This window comes from Pocillopora damicornis, chromosome 8 (assembly GCF_964200805.1).
Source record: "Pocillopora damicornis chromosome 8, jaPocDami1.2, whole genome shotgun sequence".
NCBI classification, from domain to species: Eukaryota; Metazoa; Cnidaria; class Anthozoa; order Scleractinia; family Pocilloporidae; genus Pocillopora; species Pocillopora damicornis.
Window position 1 is genome coordinate 23,424,001 of NC_142677.1, and position 22,313 is coordinate 23,446,313.

At 37.1% G+C, this 22,313-nt stretch overlaps 2 protein-coding genes and 1 pseudogene across 2 annotated transcripts; all 3 read right to left on the reverse strand.

Moving 5' to 3' along the window:
- Positions 1 to 609: 609 nt before the first annotated feature.
- Positions 610 to 3,790, reverse strand: LOC113671836 (uncharacterized). Its single transcript, XM_089180800.1, has 3 exons — positions 3,404 to 3,790; positions 2,211 to 2,549; positions 610 to 1,834 (listed from the first exon to the last, which is right to left on the reverse strand). The coding sequence occupies exons 1-3, from the start codon at positions 3,743 to 3,745 to the stop codon at positions 1,355 to 1,357; spliced, it is 1,161 nt and encodes a 386-aa protein (XP_089036926.1). The 5' UTR covers positions 3,746 to 3,790; the 3' UTR covers positions 610 to 1,354.
- A 3,143-nt stretch (positions 3,791 to 6,933) lies between these two features.
- LOC149041861 (uncharacterized) lies at positions 6,934 to 9,932 on the reverse strand (annotated as a pseudogene).
- Positions 9,933 to 15,487: 5,555 nt separating this feature from the next.
- LOC113671797 (uncharacterized) lies at positions 15,488 to 19,534 on the reverse strand (the record flags this gene model as incomplete). The annotated part of the gene is made up of 3 exons (XM_027188054.2): positions 15,488 to 17,032; positions 17,432 to 17,776; positions 19,193 to 19,534. Coding segments are annotated over 3 exons (1,173 nt in total), but the record flags the coding sequence as incomplete, so codon positions are not given.
- Between the last annotated feature and the right edge of the window lie 2,779 nt (positions 19,535 to 22,313).

The following is a 22,313-nucleotide window of genomic DNA, read 5'->3' on the forward strand; positions in this document are numbered from 1 at the left end:
CGTTTTAATGAACTTCCCCTCCCCGCCTCAATTGCTTTGTATTAGAGCTCGTGTCTCTTTTGCAAATATATAAAGTGCTGAAATAAAACAAGCCACATATGAAATATTCCCCGGACCAATCCCTGGCAAAAAAGAAACATTTATGGCTCAACGAAATGGTAAAAGAATGATGGTTGAAACTCAGTTGAACAATTTTGATGAAAGAACATATATATATATATATATATATATATATCTTGATTATAGTCTATCTTTGCGGTATAGTGCTCGATGCGTTCGCAGAGCGTGGTATATATGAAGGTTGAACTAATCAATAAGATTAAAATCTCTCTGATGATCGCGTAAGCGAGAAACTCGGAGTCACAGAAATGTTATGTCTTATTGATTAGTTCAACCTTCAGAGATATATATATATATATATATATATCTGGAAAAATCTAAAGGTCTCCGTGAAATGTAATTTGAAAGTCTGAGGAGTAATGCACATCATAATTTGCCTTCACTCATACAGGCAAGATTCAATCTTTGGGTTACCCTAATCGTCTATGCAGGAAAGTGTCATACAGTTTGTCACACATCATGTCACTGTGCACCATTTGCACAACAATCGGAGGGAAGCGTATTTTGACTGTATTTTCATTAACTATGAAAATTAAAACCAATTAATGATTACTTCACAAAAAATTAAACTCTCTACAATAAAGAATTATGAACAATTGTTTGGCACACTTATATTAGAAGAGCAGACATGTACATTTCTTCCTTACAGTTCCACACAAAGTTACAACTTTCAGACTGAGAATCCAACAATTAACTTATTAAAAGTTACATTGCTTTTCAACAAAGCTCACACATTCTACAGTAATTGCTAAAATTGTTTCAAATAATGAACTAACTCTCGACTGTGGTTGGTGGTGCGAAAGTGTGCCTATTGTGCTCTGCAGTTTAACCTTGAATTTATTGTTTATGGCACAATTTCTAGCGTGGGAAGAAAAGCTAGAATGAAGAACACATCTTAACAATAAAACAGAGCTTTAACTGCTAAATGCCGTTGCATTTCCTACCAAAACTTATAAGGTTACTAAACCTCTAGCGCAAATAGCTGTGAGACCTCATGTTTCTTATGCTAGCCTTTAAGTTACTTTAAGGTAACTTAATTGAGCTATTTCATCCTGTGCAGTGTCTGAGAGGTTACTGACCCCCATATATCTAACCGCTAAGGTACCCACAAAGATAAATATTTTATAGAGCTCTAACTTTATAAGTGTAATAACATTTTTAAGGTCAACAGATGTCTGCCTGGGTCAAGTGAACTTCCTGCTTTTTAATAGGAACTGGATCAGGTATTAGAAAGTCATAAAGTGCCTCCAATCCAGAACTGAGTCGTTGCATTTTGGCTTGAAGTGCATCGAAATTTGGGATTGACCACTTCATAGAAACCAAAGTTGTCCTCGCTGTGTACGGCTTGGTCTGAAATGCTTCCATCGAAATCACAGCCATTCTGTATGGAACTGTCGATAGCCAGATGGAAAGACCCTTTTATATACCAGGTTCTCGCTGTGCAATTCACACACTCATTTCCCCGGATGTTCACATATTCGTAAGGTCGACAGTCCTTGGTCACTATGGGTACCTGTCTAATGATGTCGAAGTCTTCAAGCGAGGCTCTCAAGTAATCTGTATGTACGGTACCATCTGTGTCGTATCGGCAAGTAGCTCGCCAGTGAGTCGAGTGATCTCTGAGCCAAAGGAGGTAGGGTCGTTTCATGAGGTATGCCTGCCAATTTGGGGCATCACCGCTGATGGCTTGGTAGTCATCGTAAAATACGATCAGCTGCAGACAGAAAATGTGACCGTCAGTTGGTAAAGATCACTATCACATCCATGAAGTTAAAATTCTAGCAGCTTGAAACAAAAATTAGGCTGAGCGTTTTATAACGTACTATTGTCAATTTGAAGCATTACTGCTGATGGCACTTGAGTCTGGATAGTCATTGTGTATAAAACAAGATTTCTTTTGTTGACAGAATTATTCAAAGACATAATTGGTGACGAAAGCTTTTAAAAAGACAGACGAATTTAACTTACGAAGAAAAATATTCAAAATGAGGGCATTTCATTTTTGCGGGCACTTCGCATCCTCGTTATTTCTGTAGACGAGAATGTACAAGATATATTTCTTTATGGCTTTAAAATCTTATGAAAATTACCTTAAAAAGGTGGTTGTTGGACAAATTGAATGACTCAATCAGGTTCCATGCGAACCCAGGCTCTGAATCAAAATCACAGAATACTTGGAAAGTTTGGTTTGTGTCATCAGTGACGGTGTACAATCCAGACGCAGTGAAACTGGCTGCTTTATAATCCTGACAGCTTCTTCTCAGCTGAATCTCGCAGTGTTTACCAACAAACGGTACAGGACAGGAACAGTTGTACCGAACATTTGTGGGCTGACAGATCTCAGTGCAGGTTCCTCCATTGAGACACGGATTGTTCCCGCAGCAGCCGTTGCTACATGTGACGTCAGTGGCACATAGAACGTTAGGAGCCTTATGTACAAAAATTTATTAAAATACAAATTATTCTTTTATTTTTAATGTAACATAAAATCATCAAACTTGCAAGCAGATTACCTCTTAATTTCCCAGAAATCTCCCACACTAGATGGTTTTTTTTAATATTTCATTGCACTATTTTTCTTCAGTGTTATACTCAAACTACCAAGAGAGATCACCGAATGAGAAATAATCTCTAAAATCAGCGAAGCAAGAGTTTTAGGAGTGAGTTACATTTTATCTTGCAAGAGTCAATAAGTTTTATCTCAAATATTTTTAAGCATTTCACCGCGAGATCGGAACTAGGTGACGTTCGAATTTTCTCGGAGAACTCAGATTTTCCCATATCTTTCTTATTTGTTGAACCTTAAGATAATTGTTTTGATCCCACTTTGATATTTTGAAAACCGAAAAAAAATTACTTTTTTCAATAGGAAATTTCATCATCCCTTAGAGTCGAAAAAAAGAGGTACGTATCTTGTAACTAAAGACAAATACTGAGGTAATTTTTCAAATTTTGAGTTTTCTGTTTCTCCAAATACATTAAAAATTTAACGTCTTTTTCTGTAGCTGTTATCTCGGGTCTAAGATAAACAATGTACCGAACATACAAATAATTTTGCAGATAGGATCAGCAGCCACGCGGAGGAACAATTTTGTCAACGTCAAGAAGTTTATCATGACACATTGTTTATAATTGCGATGATTTTTTGCAGTCTATCGTCAATTTAAAGAATTTAAAAATTAAAAAAATATATCAAAAAAAAGATATGTCTCATATCCCAGCTGGACGAAGACTGGCGATCATGATTCGTGAAAACAACTCTTAAAACTATAAAATTTATTACCTTAGTGAAGGTTTCCCTTCGCAGTATGTAATAAATAGATCCTGTATTGTTTACCAGAGAGTTCTTTCCAGTAAAATGGTTGCCTTCGTTCAACTCGCAATATTTGGTTTCGTTCTTGACTTTGTAGTTTATCGACAAACATCGACAGTCGTTTATACACCAAAAGTAGCACTGAGCTGGGTTTGATGTAACAGAATTGTGGAAAACATGGCCAACAAGCTCTTGGTTCAGCTTGACATGTTGTTGCTCATTGAAAGAGATCTTTTCACATTTTCCTGTGATGCAGTCTCCCTTAACTTGCCAAACTGAAATGAATAAAAACACAAACTTCGTATCCAACATTTTACCTTTCACACACCACTCGAGAAAACGATGTCTCTCGTGATGTTTTTCTTGAGCAGATTACTAATTTAGACATCGCCTTTCCTTTAGAAGTCAATTCAGGTGTGAGGAACCAATCAAATTAGTTCATGGAAAAGACATCACAATAGGAACAAACAATTCTCAGGAAGTTTGCCCATCAAAGCATGCAATTATTTTTCCAATTGTTTTTATTAAGACCACCTCGCTTTACTGCATATCTCACCCAAGGGTAATTCAAAAGTATTTCTGCAAAATTTTTAGGACGTTAAGTCTTGCAAAGAGAATATCAACACCTGATATTCTCTTGGTTTTGCCTTACAGTAAGAGGCCCCAAAAAAAGGTTAGAGGTTCTTCATTATAAATGAAGAATTAAATTAGGTTCAAGGTTGACTAAAATTTGATGAGAACTTAATGTATTAATGTTGCTGAATATATATGGGTCAGTAAAACAAAAAAAGATAATAGATAAACCAAAAAACAATCGCCAATTTGCCCACAACACGATTTCCTCGGGCGCACTGATATGCAAAATTCTCTTTACCATCATCTTTTTGTCACAAATTAATTTTTCATGGAGCTCAGCTCATAATCCGTTGAGACCAGACATGGTTTGATGCTACTCTGGTGATCACGTCTGATTGTCTACCTGGTTGCTATGTGAACTTCAAGTTATCCGTAGAGATATTTTCCGGGGAACACAAACACCTGGAGAAATAAAAACATACACGACAGAAATTCATGATCATATACAGCTGCCACTGAGCAGTTTTTCCCCATGTTATAGGAAAAGTTTGCAAAGCAATCCAAAATGTAGGAAATGGACATATTTGACTACTATAAAAACTGCTGAAAAGTTTCCGCTGATTAGATGTCATAACAGATCGCTAAACGTATTGGTAGTATTAATACGCTAGATCGGCTGAAGCATATGAAATTTCAGTGCAACTAGACTCACCAATCAGTTACGTTTGGACTGAAACAAAACAACGAAACGAAAAGAATATAGAAAAATTCAAGTTAGAGAAATTAGCGCAAAAAATTAAATCACGTTTGTCAGGCGGACTTTCGCCATCAAAGTTTTCGTAGGCTGGTATTTTAGAAAGGGATTTTACGACTGAATCATATTTTTATTTTCTTTTATTAATTTAACGCTGGATGCATGGTAAGTTCTTTGCTCGATCTGCTTCAGGCTTGGAGATGAACTGCAAGAAAGAGGGAAGACTGATTATATATTCTCTAGGTTATCTGCTTATCAAACTCATTGAGCCACCTCGCTAATAGTATTACCTTTGGGGGCGCCTAGAGAAATTCAAAGAATTTTTAATTGTCGTGAAACTGACTATATCTGTGAAGCTACTACCGGCTACTCTAAAGCAATAGATATAAGTTTTATATCTGCTCTGTCATTTGTATTAACACAATTTATGTGCATTTGCAGTTGTGCTGACTATTGAAATTCAATGGCCCTTAATTGAAATGGGAAAGTATTGATGAGTGTGGTCAACGCTACTTTGTTGTGGACTGTGCCTTTTCAAAACCGTTTAAAAGAGTAGTGAAACTGCACAACTCCACGTCGTCTAGAAACAAAACATATTACTTTAACTCCTCAGCGGTGAAATAAAGTTGGTTGAAACTAAAATAACGAACAATTACAAAAGTTACAAAATATATGATATGTAGAGATTAATACATGGGCGCACGTAGATATGGAATTTCTCTTCGAGTGTTCGACTAAGTAAATTACGCGCTACACTCTCTCAGCGACGCAGCATTACAGTTTCTTCAGAATCTTACCCCCTTTGTTCATTTATTATTTTGTTTATCATACAAGGGTTTGGTTTCAAAATCCTGTCAGTGCATAAGTTTGACTTAAGTTCTTGATTCCATACGGAATGATCTTGTGTGACCGAGTCAGTCCACATTCCTCTCTGGAGTTGATAGTTTTGATCAAATAGATCGAAATCACCTCGGCGAAAGGGAAGGAACGATTGCACAACGAAAAAGGGGGTTATTTTCTCATCAAGTGAAATTTTTAATTTCTTTCGGACAATGTGCCCTGAACTTTCAGGGAAATAAACGTGAATAAGAAAACTTCAACTTACTTCGTCATTTGATAAAAAATTAGAGCTCCATTGATTACGAAATTTTTAGCCGGTATCCGACGCAGTTTTAGGAGGAAACAGACAAACTGCCCATAGAGTTTACACCCAGCGTTTTCATAAGAAGGTGAATGAGCACGGGGGCTTATTTTATTGAATCCCCTTTGCCTCACATATCAAACTTATTTCCCTTAAGCGCGAACATTTGCCCTAATTGGCGTCCAGGCTGGCGCGGACAACGCTTTCCCTACTGCGCTTACGGATTAGAGTATTCATCGCATTAGAGACAATGTGGCGGCTGCTAGGGAAAGGAGAGTCCTAAACGATACTCCGACGAGGTCTTTTCAACGCAGCTTTCATTCAGAAAGAAGACAAGAAAAATAACGACCTTAAACTTTCATCCTGTTGTTGTGACAGCCGTAGACAAAGTCCCAAAGCGAGGGAAAATTCACAACGTTGGAATCTTTGGAATCTTTTTTTGTGATACTTGCAGCTTCTCTCTGGGTCTTCGAGCTCTTCCTCAAGTTTCTGTCGCTTGGTAATTTCATTCTCCAAAGATTCCTCGAGCGCTCGTTTTCATTAAGGTAATTATCAATCTCGTGATAAAATAGCTTGACAGAATAAGTTTGGTCGCGCCATTTGTCAGTGAGCCTCGATCTTGACACCGAAACCTCCACTTTTCCTCTTTGCTCGCTTTAGCTTTGCACACATGGTTCCAATATTTTACTAAAGACATTTGTTATTTGATTGTCGACGACGATGCCTCTAATGCCCGTTTGTTGTATGATTTTCTCCGCAACTGCAGCGGATGTAAATTCGCCACTTCCCACTGCATTCTCTTCGGCAGTTGTGTAGAGGAGGTAGTTGAAAAATTGATAAACACGACCGCTAATAACGGTCTACGTATCACCATAGAAGCTAACAAACAAATAATCAACTTCCTAGACGTCACATTTAACCTTAACCAAAGCACTTATCCGCCATTCACAAAGCCGAATACTTCACTGCGATATGTTCACCGCGAGAGAAACCACCCGCCTATCACCATAAAGAACATTCCCGCCGGCATCAACAAACCACAAAGAGAGGTGTAATACCCTCCTTAAGGAAGAAATATGAAAATGAACACCTTTCTTCTTTGGGAGCACTTGATTTAGACCCTCCCTTGAAAAAAAGGGAGGAGGCCTTACTAATGGTAAAATCTAAGGATAAAATTACCTTGAAAAGATGTTTTTTGGACAAAGCGAAAGATTCCATCAGGTTCCAAGCGAACTCAGCTTCTAAATCAAAATCGCAGAACACTCGGAAAGCTTGATTGCTACCATCAGTGACTGTGTACAATCCAGATGAGTGATACCCGGCTGCTTTGTAATCCTGACAACTTCCCAGTCAAGTTTCGCAATTTCTCCCAACAAACGACTCTGGACAGGAACAATTGTACCTAACACTCGTGGGCTCACAGATTTCAGTGCAGCTTCCTCCATTGAGACACGGATTGTTTCTGCAGCAGCCATTGCCACACGTGATGTCACTGGCACATGGAGCGATGTGGGTAAGAACCTTATATAAAAAATTAATAAAACAAATTAATATGATTTTTAACTCGTGAATTGCGCGCATGCGCAAGAGCGAGTTATAGATACGATGTGGGGAATAGCATACGCTCGCTCGATTGGTCGATTCCTGTAAACTTTTTTTAGATTTTAGGCTTTTGAGTGCATTTTATAGTTTTTGGCGAGCAATAAACAGACGAAATGGCGACCTTTGTTGCTAAGAATAGTGGTGGGGTGAAAAAGAAGCCAATGATAATCTTAAAAGAGTTTTTTTTTTCGTTTTAGTTTCAACAAGCGGCGCCAGCGACTGGCAGGCATGCAAGGATTCACACTGAAATAACAGAACAACCTTCGTTTTTCATAAAATTGTAATTTACAGTCCTTGAACTTGAAAACAATCCGAAGATTCATTGAAAATATCACTTACTGCGAAGCGCTCGGAGTTTACAGATGTTCAAAAGCTTTTTCTGTTATAGCGTGAGATTGAGGACAAAATTGATCATTACGTTTCGTCGCGTGTGTTTTTCCTGTGAGAAGCAACAAAAGATGCCGGCGACTGACGAAATAACAAGTTAACACAAAAATCAGATAACACCTAAACAAACAATTTTAGCTACCGATTTTCAGTGAATTTTTAAAGAACAATTTTCTTTTAAGTTTCAAGACAATTTGAAGATTCAACATACAAACAACGTACTAAAATGCGAAAGTTACACACCACAAAATTGATAAATAGGCCTGAAATGAAATTCTATCTTGTTATTGATCATACGTTGCCTAGCACGTGACCTAAATCTACCCAGGCGGAGATCCAAAATGACGGTGGCAGGCTTGGCTTAGTTATATCACTCAAAACTCGTTCCCGTTTGTCTCATTTGATAAAGAGGGAATCGTTAATGTTTTCATTAAGACAGTATTGCCTTGATTTTCTAATATTTACAACGAAAGACAGTAAATTTCACTTTTCACCCACATTTACTTTCAACCTTTTCTTTTGAACCAGAAACAAAAATGATAGACGTTTAAAACACATGACATCATCCACCTTGTCAAATGTAATAGCATGATCATTTCAATTGTAATGCCTTCTTATCCCAACGTTACTTTGTTTCTCTGCTACATTAGCGAACACTGAACTACTGCTCGTACTCTAGATATGACAATCAACCACAAAATTCCCTAAACCAGATAACATTAAACATAATCTAAAAAATTATGTGTCAATTCACGAGTTTGCTCACAGAGCACTTTGATTTTATTATTGTGGTATATCATGACCTTCATTTGAATGTGACTTATAAATGTCATATTGACCTAACTTATTTAATCAAATTCATAACAAGTCACTCTTTCTCTCCATTTCTGAGAAATCTCCCATGTTTCAAACCATAACGCTCCATGACACTATTTTTTTCAATTGTATTGACAAGCGAGATAACTGAATGTCAAATAATCGCTAAAATCAGCAAAGCAATAGTCTCGGAGTTAGTTATGTTTGGCGTCAACTGCCTTTTAATTAATGCCTCTGACCACAAAATCGTAAGAAATGGATTCCCCATCCTCAGCGTTAAACACTCTATCCATGAAATAATATTGTAAACTGCGGATGACCGATATTCCAGTAAAGAAAAGATGGTCGCAAGTGAGCGGCAAGTAAAATGTTAAATTTTAATGTGGTTTCTCTAATTACAGCTCATGCACCCGAGGGGATCACCTCTTTACTTGATTTTTTCTTTTTCTTGGTATTTTTTTTCTTTTTGAGTTTTCATTATTTTGATCCCATTTTGAAATTTCATTTACGCAAAAATTCATCTCTTTTTTTATCGTAATTTAGGACCCTTATGAAAAAGGAACTTTCAATATAGAAATGGTAAAAGAAATGTTATTTTTTCGAGTTTGAGCTTTCAGTTTTGCACAGCATATGAATTTCATCAATAATTTCTGCAGCTGTTTGCTCGAGTTTATAGGAAACAATGTACGAGTCTTGGGGGAGAAATAAGCATCCAAGACGAAGAAGAATGATGACGTTTGTTCATTGAAGTATGTTATGATCTGATTTACTGCCCTTTAAAAAAATTTCTTAATATTTAATATGAAAAATAAACATATGCTATTTCAAGAAGTCTGCTGCGCAATTTTGTGTGATAAAAGGACCTTACAAAATCTTAAGAATTATTACCTTAGGAAGATATTTTCTTCGCAGTTTGTGATAAGTGGATCCTGAAGTGTTTGTCAGAGAATTTTTGTCCGTAAAATGGCTGCCTTCGTTCAACTCACAATATTTGGTTTCGTTCTTGATTTTGTAGTTTATCGACAAACATCGACAGTCTTTTATACACCACAAGTAGCACTGTACTGGGTTTGAACGGAGTTGTGAAAAACATGGCCTACAAGCTCTTTGTCTCGATCAGCATCTTGATGCACATCAAAAGACATCTTCTCACATTTACCTGTGAGACAGTTGCACTTAACTTGCAAAACTGACATGAGAAAAGAGATCCCTGATAGAAACATTAGGGACCTTGAGCACGGTAACGCTGAGGACGACGTCGATCTAACAATTAATTTATAGTTTTCGTTCGAATTTCGCGAAGGCCGGATGCGGTGTACGGTCTCTAAAGGTGCCACACCTCAACTTCAGCGTAACGAATGTGAGTAGTGTTGAGTTCCAAATGGAAACTGCAATAATTTGCCGTCGGCGTCTCGGTTCTCAGATCACGCAGAGTCAAGTGATTTCAATTTGTTATTTTGCAGAGGACGGCTACGAAATGCACACAGTTTTAAAACGCATATGCTTAGCTATTGTTCTGCCCACTATAGATCTTTTTCTTTGTCACATCTTCGTTGCTGTCGCGGTTTTCCCTATTGTTACCTTTTCGGGACCCAACTCGAGAAAACGATGTTTCTCATGATAACTTCCTTGCGTAAATTTCTTCATTAATTTTCAATTTGATTAACAAACCATGTTTACGATAATATCAAATAAATTTATCAAAAACGTTATGAAAATGCGAATATTGAGTGTTTGGAAAGTGCTAAAAGCAATTGAAAAAATTAATGTGTTTTATACTTGATTGTCATGTTACATAAACAATATGCTCTAATTATTCAAATGAAGATCACCTCTGCTGAAACCCGAACTTCATGTTTCACCTTACCTAAACTCTGAGCAGGTTGTACAAAACGCTTAAGGCTAGCCAAGGTTTAGTGAAATTTCTGAAGCTTTGTAAAGAATCTTGCAGCGTGCTGTCTATTACGCTTAGTTTTGTCTTACATTGAGACCGTCAGCATAATGTACGATTTTATACAGCAGAGAAACCCAAAACAGGTTTAAATTTTATTCCTGTATTTTCACTAACCGCTTACCCTTAGAGGTAAACGGATAAAGTTGATTAAGCTGAACAGAAAAGGGAATCAATTTTGGCACAATAAAACATAGGCGACAAATGAGGTGAAAATAAGCACACGAATTCTTACCAGATTACTAAATGCAAATTTCATGAAACGCCGGCCCTCCTTCCGTTGTCAATTAATTTTTGATGTGTTTAGTTCAAATTGTGAAGGGAGTTTTTCGACCAACCTAAGAAATAACCTTTTTTTCTATGTATTAAGAATATTTGCAGTGTGATAACGATTTTACATACAATAGCCTTTGGTTATAGGTAGGATTAAAAAAATCAAGCCGTTTTATAACTTGCTTGGTGAGCGATAAAAGACTGACGCTAAATAAAGAATTAGGGTTGAAGTAAAATTATGCTGGAGAACGCCTGGGGGAATTGCTGTTGACCGAATTACTGATTTCGTTCAACTCGCTGTATTGCTGCGTTTTTTTCACTTGTAGTTTATTAACAAATATCGACAGTCATAGATGCAGCAGATACAATACTTGGCAGAGTTTGACGTGATTGAATTTATGGTATCATTCATAGGGTTTATTCGTTTCCCCTCTCTCCCCTCCCGTTTTCCCTTCTTTAGAAGTCTCGCTACGCAGAAAACCGTTTTCTGATAAGGTTAAAGGATTTTTACTCCCATTTTTTCTACTACCAAGGGAGGAGGAACTGCCATAAAGGGGGGGAGGGGGGGGGGCAGAGCCAGGTAAACAATCAAAATCTCTGAGTGATAAAGAATGAGCTGTTATCTTAACCCATACTGATCACACCACGTGATGCCTAGTGATCATGAATTACTTAGTAAGTATTAAAGTCTTGAAGCACACGGAAACCGAAGGGAGGGCATCGAATACATGACCGAACGTCAGATCAGAATGTCTTCAGTGAAATGAGAAAGTGCAAACTATTACCTTCTCTCTTATTTTATTATTCCAGTAATTAAAAAAGAGCAGATTAGCTGTATTTTGTTGTCAGCTCTGTCAAGATCGATTGTCGAGTTACAAAGTGCATTAAATTTAGAGGAGAAAGGAAAAACAGAAATAAAGAAAAACCAAACTTTATTTTCTTCTCCAGTCTTTGTCTCTTAAATCCTATCACCCTTACAAGTGTTAAATCGTACAGTTCTTCGAGTGAATTGCATTAAATCAACTGCCTGCGATGAAGATATTTCAAACCCTTATCTTATCTTCCGCGTCTAATGAGCTCTCATTAGGAGGAGATAATGGCTCCAAGTGTCCTGTTTATAGGAAATGAAAAAAAAAAAGATTAACATAAAGTGATCAAAAGAAGAAAATAATTTTGAGTGGTCGACGGAAAGAACAAAAAGATCTTTATTAACGTGAAACATTTAAGTCACGACAAAACACAATTGAACGCATCGTCATTCAGGGATAACAAAGAATTTAAAGGGAAGTAAGATTGCCTTTACTGAAGAACAAACTACCAACATAAGAAATCTACTGGGAGAGAATCAGCCGGATTAAAAGGCTTTAGATGGGCCATTTCCAGGATACAATAAAATATTTGTGATTTGCGTTTTTTCAAAAGTCTCGAAAGTGTATTTTTTTTTGTTGGTCGTTCCTTTTTGCGATTACCACATCCTCTCTTTTGACTTACAGTAACGCCCCACGCTCCTTAATTAGCCAACTTACATTACACACCAAAGGCGTGTGTACACAGCATTCGTAGGTTCTCCAAACGTAGTCGAGGTTTTTATAATGCTTCTTGCAAACTTGGTCCAGCTCCTCACTAACATGTTCTGAGTAACAATGCAACCGGTACAACCGTTGTATTCACAGTACCTTTTGGCCAAAAAAACTCCTCTCCGCTGCTTCTGGTATTGCTCACAAGCATTCCTTGTTTCGATATCACTTTCTGAAGAGAGACAAAATGTGATAAGTCCCTTTTCTTTTTAAACAGTGTTTTGTCTTCCCCTCCAACCACTACCTGGGCACTCCCTAGATTTCGCCCAAAAAGTTACGTGAATCCAATGAGGGTATGGCTTTCGGGTTTCGGAGTCATATGCCTATGTAGGTTCTTTTCCAGTGACTGGGAGGGGTGGCTAATATGCCACTAATTTAACACATATGTTTTTGTCTTGTTTTACGCAAGATGACACGATGACTAAACTCTTACAACTTTCGCAGTCAATTTGTTCGATAAACTACTGGATCAAAAAATGCAACGGGAGATAAATGAGAATTTGTCTTAGTGGGTTCTGTTGTAGTATCCGATTGTTTTTTTTCGATCATTCGGAGAGCGAAGTGAAATGAGACCAAATGAGTTTAACTCTTTTTATTGTTTGTTATCTGTTTTTGTCCTTAAGAGGAATTTAAATCGCCAGACCCAAAGTTATCAGATGAAAAATAAGGCAGTCCATATTCGTTAAATAATCACTTCATAACAGAAATAGTTGTACCGTATCTCATAAGAAAGTAAAATTCACCTTGTTGCAGGGAATTTGTATTCAAGTCCGCATTTAGTCCAGAATGATAATGGAGCCGGCGTCCTTGAAGTTGGTAGGTTACGAATCTGATCATGGCAACATTAGCCGTTTAATACGACACGAAATGAAAATGACTAAACATCTCTGATCGTATATGAAAGCAATCCTCGCAGTTATGAATACTTCTTGAGAAACAGTGAAAATAAGGTCTAAAAAAAATTTGGCTCGCACGAGATTTGAACCCGGACGGTATCGCAGAGGTCATGCGTTCAAATTCCGTACGGGCCTTATTTCCACTACTTTTTAAGTAGTGTTCATAACTGCGAGGATCGCTCCCATATTCGTTTCTTCAACCGCAGTTCACATATATGATATATATGTATATAAATGAATGTGGGGGTAGAGTCTACCTTAGCATAAAATGCTCAATGCTGTGGTAGCAGAGCTAAGTATACATATAACTTAAAGAATTAAAGAGGACGCATCTGAGTTTCGCGCCTAAGCGCACGTCAGAGAATCGATGCGTCCTCTTTAACTGATTTATATATATATATATATATATATATATATATATATATATATATATATATATATATATATATATATATAACTAACTGCAGACAGTACTGTTTCGGCCTTCTGGGCCTCATCAGTGCAGTGCTGATGCTAGGATGGAGGAGAGACTGTATAGCCACCTCAAGTGATCTCACATATGTGGGATCATCTAAGCCATGCCAGAGTGCTCAAACTAGAAAAACTAGTGAGCATGCATAATGCTAGCAGCAATGACTCATCCTAGTAGAGTGCTCAATTTGGACATGAAAGCAAAGCTTTGTATGCCAAAGAGCTATATATATATATATGCATGCTCACTAGTTTATCTAGTTTGAGCACTCTGGCATGGCTTAGATGATACCACACGTGTGAGATCACTTGGGGTGGCTATATAGCCTTACCTCCATCCTAGCATCAGCACTGCACTGATGAGGCCCAGAAGGCCGAAACAGTACTGTCTGCAGTTAGTTATATATATATATATATATATATATATATATATATATATATATATACATATAATTTATATATATAAATTAATATATATATATATATATACATATATATATGTATATATATTATTTATTCACCACTACGAGGGTTTATTTGGAACCAACACAATGACCAGCTCCCATTTGGCTTGTTAGCTCAATTGGTAGAGCGTTGCCCCGGTATCGCAAATGTCATGAGTTCAAACCTATTACGAGCTAAATATTTTTTCCCGTTCTTGATCGAGATAGAGCTTTTGAGGCTACAAATAAAAAGTGAATTAATTTGCTTATGAGTAGTACTGTGTTAATCACTTGGGAAAACAATTGAGAAAACGCCTGTGATCATAACATGTATAAAACATAGAAAATATTAGATCACTGATGATGCCATTGACACAGAAATTATTCTGTCAAAATAAATAAAAATCTTAAAAATATTCTTCACCCGTTGAAGTTAAATCAACCTGCCTCTGAAACCTTTTTTCAGTTGCCGTTTCTGTTCAAAGAAAGTAATAGAGTGGGGCCTAACTGATTCCTTTTGTTTAAAATGTGATTGTCCTACTCCCATCCCTCTCTCAATCAATGTTGACAGAGGAAGTTGTCATCAAAGAGATCATTTTCGAAATCACCATGGCGAAGGGGAAGGAACGACTGTATGGCGGAAAGAAGGTCTCATAATTTGCACATCAAGTGACATATGTCTGTGACCGGGGGCAATCGCCCTAAACGCGCAGAGAAATAAACGAGAATAGGAAAACTTCAACTAACTTTGTCATTTGATAGAAAAATAAGAGCTTCACCGATTACGAAAATTTTGGTGCCAGCATCTCACGCAGTTATGAGAGGGAAACAGAAGTCTGCACATCGAGTTTGCGGCCAGCGTTTTGACGAGAAAGTGGGTGAGCAAGTGTTTCATTTTACGCCATATGAAATATTCCTCCGCTCATTAGAAACATTAAAGACTCATACTTTTCAATTTCCTGACAAAAAAATTTCAACTAAATGATAAAGGAGTGATGGATAAAATGCAGTTGCACAATTTGGATGAAAGAAAAAAAAAGGAAAAAAAAAGACACTCTAGAAAAGAACTTTAAATAAAAGGTGTCCGTAAAATGCAGTTTTGAAAGTCGGAGGAGAAATGCATAACTAGAGTAATTCGTCGTCCACCTTTATAGGCGATACTCTATCTTTGAGTTACTAAAGTTGTTTATTAGTACGAAAGTGTCCTACAAGTTCTGATGAAGAAAGATACAGCGAGAGTCATGTCACGGTGCACTATTTGCAGTGGATCAGAGGAGAGTCTATAATGACGGCATCCAATAAATATTCCAAATATTAATTAACTATGCCAGTTAATAATTACTTCACAAAGAATCTATATTTACCAAGAAAACGATTATAGGCAATTCTCTCGTAAAGAAATATAGACACGCATGTCCATTTCTATCTTTACAATTATAAAGAATTCCAGATGTAAAAATTAGAGTTTCGCTTACTACCAGTATCATAGCTTTTCGACAAAACTCACTGATATATTCTACAGTAGTTGTTGTATAACTCTACAAATCGTGGACCTATAGAACTTCCATTCATAACTAACGGTGCGAAAAATTATTATCTGTGAATGCAGTTCTGCATTGAATTTCTTCGAGAGAATTCAAACCGAGTACAAGAAGAAAAGCGGTAATTTTACCCTTCGAAAAACATAAACATTTTAGTCTTGTTATCTGCCGCCTTCTTGAATCAAATTGAATACACTTTCTCATGCAGAGTGCAGTAATTGACCCTAATGGTTTCCTGGTCTTGTTTTGAGTTCGATGAATTGCGACATTTGCTGATTTTCGAATAATATCAGTAATAAGTCAACTCATTGTGAGATGACATTTCAAATCAATAGATTTTGGTATCCCATCTGAACATATGGAAAAAAATTTTGCGTCTTCCCTACGTTTAGTTTGTAAAACGGAGCGAAATATTTTTACGGTCGTGACGAGAAAGGTTTGGGTTTATTACGCGACTCGACCAAAGCCTCTCTCGTTTTTTTCAGTACCGTTACTATCGCGCATTTACTATCGCGCTTTGTTTTACTTGCTAAATGTCTGGAACAGGTAAGAAAGGAAATAGGTGGAACTTCCAAGGACTTAAACTGAGAAAATGTAATATCTTGAGGTGGATAAAATGGTCTCTGCCTACGTCTCGCCGACATCTGCATTTTAACAGGCACCAGGAACCCAACAGGCGGGAAAGTCATAAAGTACCTCCAATCCAGAACTGAGTCGTTGCATTTGAGCTTGAAGTACAACGAAATTTGGGATTCACCTCCGAATACAATCCAAAGTTGTCCTCGTTTTGTACGGCTGCGTTTGTCGTGTTTCCGTCGAAATCACAGTCTGCTTGTTTAGAACTGTCGGTATGCAGAGGAAAATGCCCTTTTTTATACCAGATTTTCATTGTGCAATTCCGACACTCATTTCCCCGGATGTTCACAAATTCGAACGGTCGACATTCAGGTACATCATTTGAGGGTATGTCACTGATGATGTCAAAGTGTTCAAGCGAGGCTCTCAGGTAATCTGTATATACGGTGCCATCTGTGTCGTATCGGCAAGTAGCTCTCCAGTGAGTCGAGTGATTTCTGAGCCAAAGCAGGTTGGGTCGTTTGATGAGGTAGGCCTGCCAGTTTGGATCATCACCGCTTATAGCTTGGTAGTCATCATAAAACGTGACATTTTTCTGCAGACAGATAGGATCGACTTCAGTTGATGAAGATCATAATTATATTTATTAATTACATTAAGATCATCGCAACTAGAAACAAAAATTAAACCGGCTAAGATAGGCTTGACAATTTGGAGCATTACCGCTGATGGCCTTGCATCTGGATGATAATAATAAAAATACGATTCCTCCTGTTGACAGAATCGGTTGTTGTCAATATTAGTTATCATAACTTCCAAAAGAAACTAACGTAGCTGACGAAGCAAGCAAATAAAGGGACCAATGTAAAAATGAAAAAATACATGTAATCTATTTTGGAGGTACTAAAATAATAATCACATCCTCATCACCTTCTCTGCATAAATTACTAATGATAAATGGTCTTCACTGGTGATAAAATCTCAGGAGAATTACCTGGAAAAGATCTTTGCTGGATAAATTAAAGGACTCAATCAGGTTCCAAGCGAAACGAGGCTCTGAATCAAAATCACAGAACACTCGGAAAGTTTGGTGGCTGTCATCAATGAGTGTGAACAGTCGCGACCAGCGGAACCCGGCTAATTGGTACTCCTGACAGCTTCTTCTCAGCCGACTCTCGCAGTGTTTTCCAACAAACGGCAGTGGACAGGAACAGCGGTATCGAACACTTGTGGACTCGCAGACCTCAGTGCAGGTTCCTCCATTAAGACACGGACTGTTTCTGCAGCAGCCATTGCCACAATTGACGTCACCAGTACAAGGAACGATATTATTATGACCCTTATATACAAAATTGATTAAAAAAGAATATGTTTTTATCGCTATGTTATTCTTGTGATTTTAATTTGAATGTGAGTTGCCAATTGGCATGAACGTGTCTTTTCTCACCAATTTATAAAAGCATGTCCTCTTAATTTTCAAGAAGTCTTTTGGTTTAATGCATTCCGCGTTGGTCCATGAAAACTATCCTTTTTCAATATTATGAACCAGCGAGATCACCCAATGGCGAATAATATCTGATGTCAGTGAAGCAAAGGGCCAAGAGTTAGTTACATTCTACCTTGGTCGAGTCAATCAGTATCAGTTCAATGCTTTCCAAGTATCTGACTGCACAATTGGAATTGGGTAACCGGAATCTCATGGAAGCTCAGATTTACCCACTCTCTATGCAATTGTTCTCTTTCTCCTTGAAATTCGTTGGAGTTTTAATTCTTTTTGATGACATTTTGATATTTTCAAAAACGGAAAAGTTTTATTTCTTTTTTTTTTTTTTAATAGAAATTTAGCACTCACATAAAGAAACATTTTGAGGGGTAAAGAAAGTAATTACAATGTAATTTTTTGCCTTAATGTTATAATCTTGCACCGATTATTTCAACAATCTATCGTCAGGTAAAAATCTTAAAAATTATATGTATATATATATATATATATATATATATATATATATAATGGTTTCTCTTTGGCCTCCATAGTTTAAATAAAAGAAAGGAATTTCATTCGAAAAACAGAATTTGCTATAATTAATTTTCCATCCTATACTATTCGTTACTGATTACTCGTTCAAAGGCCCTTTTCTTGGATTTTGTCAGCCTTTTAGGTGTTGATTGGACTCAAAGGGCCCCTTCAGGGATTTTGTTGCTAATTTGCCCTTTCAGGCTCCAAAGGCCTTGTTTTGGGATTTCGGTACGGTTTACAGTAGTAGGTAAGAGTGGCTCTATCCTTTTCTAAGTTGCTCCATTCTTCAGTTGCTCTATTCGTTTAAGCAAGTTAATTTTTTTAGTTTGTATCTCTCGTATTTTGTCCATTATTTTATTTGTAGATTGTTTTTTTTCGATATTTTTCGCTTTGTTGATTTTGTTTTTTGTCATCTTTTTATTAACACCACTTTCTGCTCTTTCACGCGATTTTGTATCTTATTCATTAGTTGTCACCTGTAATTACGTAATCACTAGCACCTCGATCTTATTTAAAGCTCTTTTTTATTCAAAAGTAACAAATAACTGAAGAAGGTCTTTGACCGAAACGTTTTTAAATTTTTTACCTTTTTTTACCTCAGAAGTTGTCCATCCTCACATTTTTTTTAACTCTCTCTATATATACATATACATATATATAAACACTTTTTATCTCGATCAAGATGAAGGCTACAAAGATGCTTTGTAAAATACTACATGACAAAATAAAATTTAGTACCTTCGTGGAGTATTCTCTCAGCAGTACGTAGTAGATGCTTCCAAGGATGTTTTTCAGAGAGTTCTTGCTGTTTAAATGGCTGTATTTGTTCAACTCGCAATATTTGGTTTCGTTTTTGACTTTGTAGTTTATCGACAAACATTGACAGTCGTTTATACACCACAAGTAGCACTGTGCTGGGTTTGAAGTGACAGACCTGTGAAAAACATGGCCGACGAGCTCTTGGTCCTGTTTGGCATGTTGTTGCACATTAAAATGGATCTTTTCACATTTTCCTGTAAGGCAGTCTCCTTTAACTTGCAAAACTAACATTAACCCTTTGTATACCAAGGGGGGTGGTATTTATTTGTCACAAAAATGACAAAAAGCCTCAAAATTCGCCCAAAAACAAGCTCGATGGAAGAAATCCTCGAAAAAACTAATTAACGACTTTATGTAATTTACATTGAAATGTAGTATTAGTTTCCAGCCCCTCAAAGTGCTCTTTTCAGGCCGCCCGAATGGGGTCTGTATTTAAGTGGCCATATATGGCCACTTGGTACGCAAAGGGTTAATATAAAAACAAACTTTACATCCAACATTGTTAACGTGTTAACACCCCACTCGAGCAAACAATGTTTCTCGTGATGACTTTCTCGAACAGATGGATGAATAATTTAGACATTGCCTTTATTTTATAGATCAATCGGGATGTGAGAAACTAAGCCAATAAGGTTAGTGAAAAGATTATCATGCTTTACAACTCGAACAAACTAATTAAATTAATATCTTCTCGCTATCATGGCGACCAAACAACTCCTTTAATTGTTTTTATAAAGATCACCTCCCATGAACCATAACTCGATATTTTATTCTGCAAAACTCCGAGCGTCTACAAATCAAAACATATTTCTGAAAGCCCGTGGTTAGAGTAAAGTGGTTGTGGATTTGTAGACAATTTTGTGGTTTCTATTCTAGCATGTGCATATTTTTTATCGTTACTACAATTGTTGAAAATATCTTGTGCTAATGAAGTTGAACACAGATCACTCGAGAGAGCTCTATTGATGTTTAGCCTTTTGATATGCAAATTTATTGAAGCATTTCTTATTAATCAGACTCGCTTTTCAGTTATGTTTGGACTGAAAAAGACGAAAGAACGTAAGAGAAAAGTAAAATAAATGAAAATTACAGAAATTACAGCAGAAACAAAATGTCAGGCAGAGTTCCACCATTATGTTTTTTGTTAGCCGAGGTAATGAACTATGATTTTACGACTGTATAATATTTTCATTGGCTATTAATAATTCAGCGGAGGATCCAAGGGCCTATTTCTCGAAGGTTTTCCTAACCAAAAATGGAGCTGTTGTGTTTTCCTTCAAGATAGGGGTTCCAAAAGTTTTGAAAATTTTACAATAAAACTATCAGCTATAGAAACAAAATGGACTGGTTAGGGTGCCATAACCTGCTTCTCTAATCTTAAAATTTTGATTTTAAATATTGCCTTGGGTCCGTTAAGTTACCGGAACTTTCGTTAAACGTATCCTAGGCTACGTTCTTCGCTCTGTACCCTGTCAGGCCTGAAGCTTTTGCGATGAACAGTAAGAAAGAGAGAAAGTAATGTTTATTCCTTAGGTCATCTGCTTAATAGACTCAAGATATATGGCTACTTCGCCATTAATATTACTTTAGGGGGACACCCGGAGAAATTTAAAGAATTTTTAGTTTTCTTGAAAACTGGCTCGATCTGCGTGATTACGTTTCAAGACACTCGCCAACAATATTACTTTCGGGGGCAGTTGGGGAAATTGAGAGACTTATCATTTGTCTTCACATTTGGCTCCATTTGTCTGGTTACCTTCTTTAAAACTGTCGACGGTAAGTTTTGTACTTTCTCTGCCATAACCATTTACAGATCGATCTTTACGTACATTTGCAATTGAGCCAACGATTCACATTCAACGGCCTTAAATTGAAATGGGACGATGAGATGATTTTCGACTCAAACCTTATCGTGTTGTTTATATTTATTTTAACTTAGTTTGAATAAAAGACCTTAAGTCATAGCCGTACAACCTCACCACATCTATATAGTAATCTTTATTGCACGCTACTCGTCTAGAAGGTCAATTTTTACGCCTAACGATTCAAGTTAGCCCCGTTGAGACCCTCGAATATGATGACACGAACCCCTCCTATCAAAAAATTGCAGTTAATACAGTGGTCACATTACCTCAGTATTTTATAAATCTTCTATAAAAATCATTCTATAAAATTCAAAGATCTTAATTGCATTTCTGAATGAGCTTTTAATCAGATTCTAGTTAGTCTACTTAATCAAGCCTGCCCTCCCCCCTCCCCTCCATTTGCAAACTGAGACCTTATAGTTATTTTACAGTGGTGGTATGACTACCGCTCAGCCTTCCTGGGACGCAAAACGTATCCACAGCTTCCGCCCTTTGTCGAGATTTTTTATTCACAGCTTCCTTTTGACCCAGGTATTTTTGCAGAGTCTTTCTGGGAAATTTAAAAAATATGTCCGTAAGATTAATTTTGAAACAGCTGAGATTTGTACAGGAGGTAAAGTCGACGTTTCTGGCGGTGGCGCTTTTGAAAATTTCCAGTACTAAGTCTAACACGTGTAATTCAATAAGTATTCAACGTGGAGTTTCGTTGAACACGACCACAGAATTCGCACGGATGGCACTGCTTGAATTTGAACTGTCAACACCGGCTCTAAAAAACGATGAGAATTTTCTCTCTGGACAATCTTGGAACATACCCCCTACTTACGATGACATATATCATCTGTTGTATTGTGCGAGGCGTGTGGCATAGCTGCGCCGTAGACACTGACATAACCGCTTGGATGAATAATATTTAATTGCACATTGTTCTGGTTCAATAGCGAGATAATGAAAGTTTTTTCATGCATTAATTTTCCCTTTGCTAAGATGCTAGTTGCAAAGTATCTGGGCATTTATCTCACTTTAGTTTGTAATCAAATGAAAGTTAGGGGCCATGTAAGGAGGGGATGGAGAGGATTTTGGGGAATCACATGGTTTTCAAGGGGGAACGGAGGGTGGGGGGGGGGATCAGTTGTCACCAGCAGGGTATAAATGAGGGGCCTATAAAAAATTTA